We start from the raw sequence: 11,911 nt of genomic DNA, 5'->3' as shown, positions 1-11,911 counted from the left end.
GTCCCACGAACTCACGATCCAGTAGAGTCTCAGTGAAAAGCTTCGTCAGCACGACAGCGTGATGATGGCGATGATGAAGCTACCGGCGCAGGGCTTCGCCTAAGCACTACGACGATATGACCGAGGTGGATTATGGTGGAGGGGGCACCACACACGGCTAAAAGATCAATGATCAACTTGTGTGTCTATGGGGTGACCCCCTCCCCCTTATATAAAGGAGTGGAGGAGGGGGAGGGGTGGCCTCCTAGGCGCGCCCCAAGGGGAGTCCTACTCCCACCGGGAGTAGGATCCCCCTGCCCTAGTTGGATTAGGAGAGAAGGAAGGGGGAGGAAGGAGGAAGGAAAGGGGGGCCGATCCCCTCCCAATTTGGATTGGGCTTGGGGGGACGCGCCCCCACCTTTGCTCCCTTCTCCTCTCTCCCACTATGGCCCAATAAGGCCCATATACCTCCCGGGGGGTTCCGGTAACCTCCCGGTACATCGGTAAATGCCCGATCTCACCCGGAACCATTCCGATGTCCAAATATAGTCGTCCAATATATCGATCTTTATGTCTCGACCATTTCGAGACTCCTCGTCATGTCCGTAATCATATCCGAGAGTCCGAACTACCTTCGGTATATCAAAACACATAAACTCATAATACGATCGTCACCGAACGTTAAGCGTGCGGACCCTACGGGTTCGAGAACTATGTATACATGACCGAGACACATCTCCGGTCAATAACCAATAGCGGAACCTGGATGCTCATATTGGCTCCCACATATTCTACGAAGATCTTTATCAGTCAAACCGCATAACAACATACGTCGTTCCCTTTGTCATCGGTATGTTACTTGCCCGAGATTCGATCGTCGGTATCACCATACCTAGTTAAATCTCGTTACCGGCAAGTCTCTTTACTCATTCCATAATGCATCATCCCGCAACTAACTCATTACTCACATTGCTTGCAAGGCTTATAGTGATGTGCATTACCGAGAGGGCCCAGAGATACCTCTCCGATACTCGGAGTGACAAATCCTAATCTCGATCTATGCCAACTCAGCAAACACCATCGGAGACACCTGTAGAGCATCTTTATAATCACCCAGTTACGTTGTGACATTTGATAGCACACTAAGTGTTTCTCCGGTATTCGGGAGTTGCATAATCTCATAGTCATAGGAACATATATAAGTCATGAAGAAAGCAATAACAATATACTAAACAATCAAATGCTAAGCTAACGGAATGGGTCAAGTCAATCACATAATTCTCTAATGATGTGATCCCGTTAATCAAATGACAACTCATGTCTATGGCTAGGAAACTTAACCATCTTTGATTCAACGAGCTAGTCAAGTAGAGGCATACTAGTGACACTCTGTTTGTCTATGTATTCACACATGTACTAAGTTTCCGGTTAATAAAATTATAGCATGAATAATAAACATTTATCATGATATAAGGAAATATAAATAACACCTTTATTATTGCCTCTAGGGCATATTTCCTTCAAGAGGTTGTGGCTAGGGTTGGGGACGCCGGCCGGCTCAGATAGCCGGACTTTGGCCTCGGGCGACGAGCCGGAGCGGCGCCACGCGACATTCACACCCCCACCGAAGGGGATGCCCATCAGACTGCTGGCTTTTTCGGGCGATTCCGTGTGGGACCCGACCGTCAGTCTGATGTGGCGGACGCTCTCGGTCGTGCCTGGGCCTCCTGATATCCACTTCATATTTGAGATGGATATGATGGGTGCTGGTCAGCCCAGGCGTTTGAAACCCATTTGAGGCGCCCATCTGGGTCAGTCTTTTTTTACCAGTCACTGACTGGGCCGTCCGCCCGGGCGTTTGAGGCGGGTTTGGGGCGCCCTGCTGTTGATGCTCTCAGTTTGCAACCAATCGCTCTACCATAAGTCCACAGGAATCCTACGGCCTCGTGTGGTTCGGTTATTTATTTGTGCAGTTTAGTTACGAAACCACTTGGTGCTAGCAATTAATTCCTTTGGACAACCACAAGCAGTCAAATTTAGGGTTGTGAAATGGATTTTTCTCGACGCCACTCATGCTTAACTTTGAGTTATGTTTGATATAAACTTGAAAACTAAAGAGATCCTTAGGCTCTCTTTTTTAAATGGCGGAAAAGATTAAACTCGTCTATTCAATTAAGAAGAGAATGAAGTTTGTTAGTGTTACAACACCCCCCAAATGGCCCAAGAAGTGAGCATGGCAAGCAAGGCCGGGTTGGGATGCTACTGTCGGATAGGTCCAATCCACCACTCTTTAGTGGAATGCAGATGGTGCCATGCTGAGGTATCAATTCTCTCAAGTTGTAGTCATTCCTTGATCATGTCCCAAAGCCTAGTCATGAACTGACACTTGAAGAATATGTGATCAACGAACTCTTGTTCTCGCTTAAGCGTTTGGCCAACCTATCTGCGGTCCAAATCCTATTTTGGATGGCCAACCTAGTGAAAATTAATCGCTTTTGGCGGCGCCCAAAGCTTGCAAACCGTGTGCTCTATAGGGGACCGAATGGTGCCATGGAATTATGATTTGTGGGCAGGCTCCGCCGAGTAAGTACCACCATTGGTGTACCCAAAAGGGGTGCATGCACCATTGCCTACAATTATGGTTGTGGAGGTGTAGAATAAGTCAAAGTGCGTTTCATCGCATAGGCTACCCATAGTCAAAGTGCGTTTCATCGCATAGGCTACCCATACCTACCCACATCTTTGATGGTTCCTTCCATTCGAACCATAACCATCTTAGCCTAAGAGCCCTTGCGGACTTATCTGTGGCCCCCAAAATCTAGGGGATGCCACACGATGTCCCAACTAACTTTGCATTTTGCACCGTGGTCTTGTCCATTCCCGTCCAAAGAAAGACACATTCAAGCTTGCTAACATTTCAAACAGTGCTAGGAGGGACAATTAGCATGGTGATGAAGAAAAACACTTCGAATGAGAGCACTAACTTAACAAGGGTTCTGTTGTCCACCTCGGCCTTTGCCCAACAATCCCCCTTCTTTCTCATTTTTATTTTTTTTCTCGAGAAAACTTCTGATATATTCAACTATCAAGGTAGTACAAAGAGCACTAGAAGTAAAATTTACATCCAGGTCGGTAGACCACCTAGTGACGACTATAAGCACTGGAGCGAGCCGAAGGCGCGTCGTCGTCGTCGCCCCTCCCTCGTCGGAGTTGGGCAAACATTGTTGTAGTAGACAGTGGGGAAGTCGCCATGCTAATGCCCATAGAACTAGTGTACCAGAACAGCAACCGCCGCTGATGAAGAGAAGCATAAATCGGAAGGATCTAATCTGCAGACACATAGACGTAGACAAACGAAGACCGGATCTAGTCGGATCCATCGATGACAAACGCCGGCCGGATCCCACGATATCCGTCGGAGACAAACCTCCACACGCCTTCCAGCGACGCTTGAAACATCACTGGGACGGGGGCTAGACGGGGAGGAGCTTATTTCATCTTCAAGAAGTCGCCGCTGCCTCGTCTTCTTGAGCATCGCACAAACCCGTAATAAAACTCAAAAAAGCACCTAAAACGGAGTCCTCCTGCCGACAAGGCCCGGGATCCACCGCGCCACCATGGTCCAAGGACCATAGGAGAGGAGGCAGCGCCGGCGAGAGGCAGGGAACCCTAGATGAGTTCGTACGAGGGCACAAGGACGGGTGCACGAGGGCTTCTCATTTTTTATTGACTTACCAAATAAAATTATGTTTTATTTGGCAAGACAATAAATTCTTACCAAATAAGTGATAACCAAATAAAATTCTAAAATTTATTTAGGTAAGTAAATCACGGGCATGATTTGATAAATAATTATTTATACAATCACACTAATATGAAAGGTAATTATGGGCTAACATATTATAAAATATTTATGCTACACCGTGTTACAACGCGCGGGCAATTATTTAGTAATAGGAAGAAAAACGTAGTAGAATGAAGTAAACGTATCAGAAAAATGAGACAACGCTATATATTTGCAACGAGGCTAATAGATGATCTACTAGAATTGTCATTATTTCATAAAAATAACAAAGAAGATAGTATGTGACTGATCCATGCTCAATGCCTAACTGAGCTCTGGGATAAGAGTAGTCAACCACCCACAGATACAGTGTCATTTGGAGGGAAAATCTCTTGCTTGCACTAAACACGTAACACGAACTTCATATCACGTAGTCCGACCACCTCTGCTCCATGGTCACCCCTGGTTGCTCCTCTGGCCGGAGCGACGGCGCCGCCTTCTTCCCGATCGGCTTCGCCGGGTTTCCGACGGCCGTGGCTCCACACGCCACGTCTCTAAGCACGACCGCGCCCGCGCCGACCTTCGCTCCATCGCCGATGCGCACATTGCCGAGCACGCTGGCCCCGGCGCCGATGAGAACCCCGTCGCCGACCTTGGGGTGCCGGTCGCCGCATGCCTTCCCCGTGCCGCCCAGCGTCACGCCGTGCAGGATAGACACGTCGTCGCCTATGACCGCCGTCTCGCCGATGACGACGCCCGTGGCGTGGTCGAGCAGGATGCCCCCGCCAATGCGCGCCCCGGGGTGGATGTCGACGCCGAACACCTCGGAAGCGCGGCTCTGGAGGAGCAGCGCCGGCGGGCGGCGGCCCTCGGACCAGAGCGCGTGCGCGGCGCGGTGGGCCTGCAGGGCGAGGAAGCCCTTGTAGTAGAGGAAGCAGTGGACCATTTTGGCGCAGGCCGGGTCGCGGTCCCGCGCCGCGAGGAGGTCGGCGCGCGTGTGCTGGCTCGCCTCCGGGTGCGCGGCCAGCGCGCCGGCGAGGATGTCCCGGAGCGCGTCCTGCGGCAGCGCGCCCGGGATGCAGAGCTTCGCGGACAGGTGCGCGGCGAGGGCGGCCTCCAGCGACGGGTGCGACAGGACGAGCTCGGAGTAGAACATGCCTAGCAGCGGCTCGTCCTGCGCGTCGGCCTGCGCTTCGGCGTACAGCTCCTCCCAGACTTCGTCGCCGCCGTTGCAGCAGCCGCCGTTCCCGTTCACGGCCGCGCCCGCCGGTGCGGTGAAGGTGCAGTCCGGCATGAAGCGGTAGATGGATCGGGAGATGCGGTGGCAGGAGTATGCTGGGTTCCACTTGTCGACGCAGGCTGCCATGTCCGACCACGCGCTGCTAGAGAGAAAGAGAGCTGGTGTTGTGGTGCGCTCGGGAGAGAGAGAGGGGTGTGTGTAAGTGTAAGCGACCGGAGGGAGAGATGTGGCGGTGCTGAAGAAGCAACGGGTGATCAACCACCTATATATACGTGTTCGTGGAGCGAGGAGGAAGAAGCAGAGGAAGCCGCACGGAAGAAGGCAGGACCAACAGATGGCGTCAGGAAACGAAGGCCGTGGCGAGTCACCTGGCCGCTGGTGCCGTTAGCCACTGACCACCACCGTCAGCATGTGCCTCACTGCTTATCTCTCCCCACGCCACTTAATTTCTCATAACTGTCGCGCATGCGCATCGCCCGACGTGGAGAACAGGGGAACCCGACCCGAGCATATGCCACAAGGATATGATATGGTGCACCAAGTTGCTAGCCTAGCTGAGGAGCCGTGGTGCGCAACAGAAGATTCCGAGCGAAAGCAACTGTCACCCCTGGGAATCAATCCTACGAAAGGTGCAAACCGAAATGCCGATCCACGGCTGAGCTAGAAACGGGCGCTTGGCTACGCGAAGCGACACGCGCGGCGTACCGACACGCCGGTGCCCGTCAGTCCGCCGTTTTCACCAGTAGCACTACCGTGCCGGCAAACGAAAGCATATCTCGCCGCGAAAGGACGGGTGCAAACGCGGCGAGCGAGCCGGTCCCTCGGACAGGGACGGCACGGGGAGCAGAAGATTTCCCCGGCGAGGATAGCACGGCAACTTGGCGAGCCTCTCCGGCGCGGGCGGCTCCACCACGCACGGCCCTGTGGCTCGTGTCTCGTGTGGCTACGAGCGATATCTGCGCGGGGCGGGGCGCGGCGCCGTGCGGCGTGCGCGTGGAGTCACGTCATGGGGCAAGTGGGTTCCGTGGGAATGTATGTTTGTTGCCTGGGCCGATCCGTGGCCGCTGGTGCCTCCTTTCCGCGGCGACCACTCGAACGAGATCCGTGGCGCGACATAGATACGCGCGCTGTGGCGCCACGCCACACCACCCATGGATGCCGTCCCGCTGCAAGCTACTAGCTCCTCCGCATGGACGCTGCTTTTGCCGCAAAAGCGACGCCTTTGTTTCGTCAACCTGTCGTCTACTGTGATTCCCTCCATGCATGCGCTGAACAGTTTTGGTTGCAAAGTTTGCGATAAATCAGAGGCAAATGTGAAACCAAATTGGTTGACGCACATGCACATGGAGGGAGGGTTACCTAGTACTTTCGCCCTGGATCCAGTGCTGCTGACCGCCAGTGGCGGTTAATTAGCAGGACACCACGAGGCCAAGCACCAAGGGAGATGGACACCTTGAGTCAAACTAGAAGTAGTGATTTGGCATCTCTTTTTTTTAGCTGATGAATTGGCGTACTGCTGCGGAACAGTATAGTGAATCGGGGGGATTCGTTACGCGCGGTGCGTACTGCGGACCGCGCGGAGGGCCATGGCGGGAGCCGCAGAGGATCCCATGGGTGACGTTTGGAGTGACGAGAGAGTGGCAAAGTCGACGGGTGCAGGTGCCTTGACTTGTTCTTTCTACCAGCAAAATTATGGGGGGCAGATACACATGGGATCTTGGACTTTGACCCAGGTCCTCAGGCTGAGGCTCAGCCTCGGCTCCTTGATAGGCACGGCAAAGCACAGAGAGGTTGCCACTTATTGACTTGGCGAAATCCAAAGTTGATGATGCAAGGACATACGTGGGGGTGGGGGTGGGGGGGCTCAGGAAGAATTGGATGTGAGCGAGGTGAGATTGCGAGTGAATAATGCATTTGCTTGTCGCCTCACTCGTTATTAATGGTAAAAGAACAGTAATATAAAATGATACTATCAAACAAGATACATTTTTTTTTCTCTGCTTTGCTTTGCATAAGTATCTCTAACTTTATAATCCACTTGCCCGCAAAAAATAAAAACTTATAATCCACTCTCTAGCTGATCATTCATCACCCGTGGACATAACTCATAGGTCTCACCCAGTGTTTTACGCTGTGTTAGGCATAAACTGTTAATTTTATTATTTCTGGATAAGAGGGGACACTCGGTCCCTGTTTCTTACGAAAAACAGGGTCTTAGCCATGCATCACATCTCTGGCATACAAACAGTGGCGGAGGCAGAAAATTTGGATTAGGAGGGCCAAGTGCTGTTAAAATAGTTTGTGGAGGGAAAATAGATTTTTAATGGTAAAAAAATCTCTAAGTCCCCCATGTTCGTCAGTACTTTAGTAGTAAAATCATGATGTTAGGGGGGCTGGCCCCTGTTGGCACCCCTGACTCCGCCACTGCATACAAACCACATTAAAGATGTCAGAAACCTATCTAGAATAAAGCTAAGCATGAACTCCACACTACAAAAGTACTATCGTCGAACAAGAATATCAACTTCTATTTGACAGAACCCCGTCAGAGGGCTGGGAGTTGCCGCACTAACAAGAAAAGATTTGATGTAGTTAATGACGGAAACTAGAACCGAAAATCACACCTCTATTGTTTAATTAAAGAAAAACGAGCGAAAACCAAATACAAACATAAAACCACAAAAGAAACTAGAACTTGGGGATAGGATTTAGACGAAGGTACAATCACGACATCATGGAACATCATCCGAGCCAGATAGAAGACGTTCAGGCCCAAAACCATATGATACAACTCAAAAAACACGACCACCTTTGTATCCAAGCAAACATGAACTAACATTTTTGCAGTGTCCACCTTTGACTTACCGTCGATACCCACCAAACCACGGATTGGGGATCGTCTCGATCACTTGTGAAGAAAGTTTTTTTTTAATTCATGCTCCAACCAGTTCACCCAAAAGTCTGAACTGGCCGGAGAGGAGGCAATATGTGTTCAACACTCACCCTCACGTCTATTCTTGTTTAGGCCTTAGACGTGGGAGCGGTGTAGGGCGCATTTTTTTAATCTGGGTTGGCAGAACCTTCAACTCAGGACCTCTTAGCTCCGATATTGAATTCATGTTCTAACCACTTCACTCAAAAGCCTAAATTGATGGAGAGAGACGGGCAATATATTTCAACACGGGAAACTCATCAAAATCCTCAATCAATGCTCCGCATGCTTGGCCATCGGGATATTGAACACATTGTTCTTCTTATCTAGATGCTCACTACGCCGCTCCGTGTGAGAGGCACCATCTTCCTCCACATGCGAGGGCATTGGGGTCCCAAGCTGTGTTTGAGGGATCACGCTAGTAACCTTATCGAGAAACTCATCCATCGAGATTGGTGGCGGATCAACCTGTGTCACATTGGAATCAACATGCATCTCCTCAAACTGTGCCCCAAACTTTATGTGAGCGTTGCGCTTCACATTAGACTCGTTGTTGTTCAAGGAAGTAGGTGGCTCCTCCCAATTGAGCACCGGACATGCATGGGATTGCACATCGGTGGTCGGAGAGCACTGGGTCGAGGCAATAAGATTAGGGCCTCACAATACATGAGGTCAACATATTCCTTGCCCCCACGGACGAAGCAACAAAGTCCATAATCACATATCACACCAAGCAGAGCACGTCGGTAGGGACTTGATCACATGTGCAACCTGGAGAGACGATGATATGGCTTCACCATGATAGGGTCATTTCCGCCAAATGTTGTCCATCGAGCCAACCAAGAGCATCACAACGACATCAAGCCTGTAGAAGGTGAATCAGAGGACAACCAGAGTAATTATAAGGGCTTCAAGACCAGCATACCACATCGGTTGACTTCACATAATCCTTTTCATGTGCCGCGCCAAACCATGTCCACTTCCAATGATATTGTGCATCGCCAGCGCAATACGTCTAGATACCCGTCGAAGCACGAATCCAAGACAGAGAAAACATAGAAAATAACACCACTAGGGTCTCTAGGCAAAACACTTTGAAAGCATGACTTGTTCGTTGTTCCTGAAGGAAATATGCCCTAGAGGCAATAATAAAGTTGTTATTTATATTTCCTTATATCATGATAAATGTTTATTATTCATGCTAGAATTGTATTAACCGGAAACTTAGTACATGTGTGAATACATAGACAAACAGAGTGTCCCTAGTATGCCTCTACTAGACTAGCTCGTTAATCAAAGATGGTTAAGTTTCCTAACCATAGACATGTGTTGTCATTTGATGAACGGGATCACATCATTAGAGAATGATGTGATGGACAAGACCCATCCGTTAGCTTAGCACTATGATCGTTTAGTTTATTGCTATTGCTTTCTTCATGACTTATACATGTTCCTATGACTATGAGATTATGCAACTCCCGAATACCGGAGGAACACTTAGTGTGCTATCAAACGTCACAACGTAACTGGGTGGTTATAAAGATGCTCTATAGATGTCTCTGATGGTGTTTGTTGAGTTGGCATAGATCGAGATTAGGATTTGTCACTCCGAGTATCGGAGAGGTATCTCTGGGCCCTTTCGGTAATGCGCATCACTATAAGCCTTGCAAGCAATGTGACTAATGAGTTAGTTGCGGGATGATGCATTACGGAATGAGTAAAGAGATTTGCCGGTAAAAAGATTGAACTAGGTATGGTGATACCGACGATCGAATCTCGGGCAAGTAACATACCGATGACAAAGGGAACGTATGTTGTTATGTGGTTTGACCGATAAAGATCTTCGTAGAATATGTAGGAGCCAATATGAGCATCCAGGCTCCACTATTGGTTATTGACCGGAGATGTGTCTCGGTCATGTCTACATAGTTCTCGAACCCGTAGGGTCCGCACGCTTAAAGTTCGATGATGATTTGTATTATGAGTTTATGTAATTTGATGACCGAAGGTTGTTCGGAGTCCTGGATGAGATCACGGACATGACGAGGAGTCTCGAGATGGTCGAGACATAAAGATTGATATATTGGACCATGTTATTCGGACACCGAAAGTGTTCCGGATAGTTTCGGGTAAAACCGGAGTGCCGGAGGGGTTACCGGAACCCCCCGGGGGAACTAATGGGCCACCATGGGCCCTATTGGAGAGAGAGGAGGGCAGCCAAGGCAGGCCGCCACCCCCTTGGAGTCCTAATTGGATAAGGGAAGGCGGGGTGGCGCCCCCTTTCCTACTCCCTCTCCCTCTCCTCCCTTCCCCCTCTCTCCCTCTTAGTGGAATCCTACTAGGACTTGGAGTCCTAGTAGGACTCCCCTCCTTGGGCACGCCCCCTAGGGCCGGCCGGCCTCCTCCCTCCCTCCTTTATATACGTGGGGAGGGGGCACCCTAGAACACACAAGTTGATCTTTTAGCCATGTGCGGTGCCCCCTCCACAGAAACACACCTCGGTCATATCGTCGTAGTGCTTAGGCGAAGCCCTGCGCCGGTAACTTCATCATCATAGTCACACGCCGTCGTGCTAACGGAACTCTCCATCGGCCTCAACTGGATCAAGAGTTCGAGGGACGTCATCGAGCTGAACGTGTGCGGATCGCGGAGGTGCCATGCGTTCGGTACTTGGATCGGTTGGATCACGAAGACGTTCGACTACATCAACTGCGTTACTAAACGCTTCCGCTTTCGGTCTACGAGGGTACATGGACACACGCTCCCCGCTCGTTGCTATGCTTCTCCTAGATAGATCTTGCGTGATCGTAGGAATTTTTTTGAAATACGATGTTCCCCAACAGTGGCATCCGAGCCAGGTCTATGCGTAGATGTTATATGCACGAGTAGAACACAGGCTTTTGACTCCCTTGAGCATGAGGCCATTGTGCAAATTTTGAGATATAAGGGCTTTAATGAAAAGTGGATCCTCTGGATGAAACAACTTCTATCCACAGGTACCTCATCTGTTCTGCTCAATGGAGTCCCTGGTAGGAAGTTCAGGTGCAAAAAGGGTGTCAGACAGGGTGATCCAGTCTCTCCCCTCCTTTTTGTCCTAGCTGCTGATCTCCTGCAGACTGTAATTAATGACATGTTCAGAAGGGGCATTCTTTAGTTACCTATACCTTGTCATGATCAGGATTACCCTGTGATTCAGTATGCTGATGACACTCTTATTATCTTGCCTGCTGACAAGGACCATCTCATAGCTCTCAAGGATATGCTCAGGGTCTTCTCTGTGTCCACTGGTCTGGATGTGAACTATCACAAATCCTTTATTATTCCCATCAATGTGGACACTGCTGTCATGTCTGAATTAGCTTCTGCATTTGGCTGCCAGAGTGGGAAAATGCCATTTACCTACCTTGGGTTGCCAGTGGGAAGTACAAGGCCTAAAATGGTGGATTTTATGCCATTGGTTGATTGCATGGAGAGGAGAATGACAACTAGTTCATCTTTTCTGAATCAGGGGGAAAGGCTGCAGTTTCTTAACTCTGCTCTGTCATCTATGTCCATTTTCTTCCTGTGCAGTTTGGCTGTCCCAGTTGGAATTCTTAAACAATTGGAAAGAATCCAGAGACAATGCCTCTGGAGGAGGAATAGGGGTCAGCCTGCCCCCTCCCTTGCTGCGTGGGACCTTATTTGCAGGCCAAAAAACAGGGGAGGTCTTGGTATTCTCAACCTTGGTTCTCAGAACGTTGCACTTCTGATCAAACATGCGAATAACTTCCTTAATAAAAAGGATCTCCCTTGGGTTTCTTTAATTTGGGATACCTACTATCATAATAGGGTCCCCCAGGGAACTTCTGATTGTGGCTCATTCTGGTGGAAGGATATTTGCAAGGTCATGCATCATTTTAGGGAGTGTGCTTGGGTTCAGATTAATGCAGGGAACACTGCCCTCATGTGGTCAGATAACTTGCAGTTTGATGGTCAG

At 49.8% G+C, this 11,911-nt stretch overlaps 1 protein-coding gene across 1 annotated transcript; it reads right to left on the bottom strand.

The window, feature by feature from the left end:
• Window positions 1–4,014: 4,014 nt before the first annotated feature.
• On the bottom strand, window positions 4,015–5,529 carry LOC109772852 (probable serine acetyltransferase 4). The gene has a single exon (XM_020331557.4). It carries the CDS (start codon window positions 5,127–5,129, stop codon window positions 4,185–4,187), a length of 945 nt encoding a protein of 314 aa, XP_020187146.1. The 5' UTR covers window positions 5,130–5,529; the 3' UTR covers window positions 4,015–4,184.
• Between the last annotated feature and the right edge of the window lie 6,382 nt (window positions 5,530–11,911).

Source organism: Aegilops tauschii, chromosome 4 (assembly GCF_002575655.3).
Source record: "Aegilops tauschii subsp. strangulata cultivar AL8/78 chromosome 4, Aet v6.0, whole genome shotgun sequence".
In the NCBI taxonomy this organism is placed as follows: Eukaryota; Viridiplantae; Streptophyta; class Magnoliopsida; order Poales; family Poaceae; genus Aegilops; species Aegilops tauschii.
Note: the sequence above shows the minus strand (reverse complement) of the source record. Positions and strands in the feature narration are given on the sequence as shown.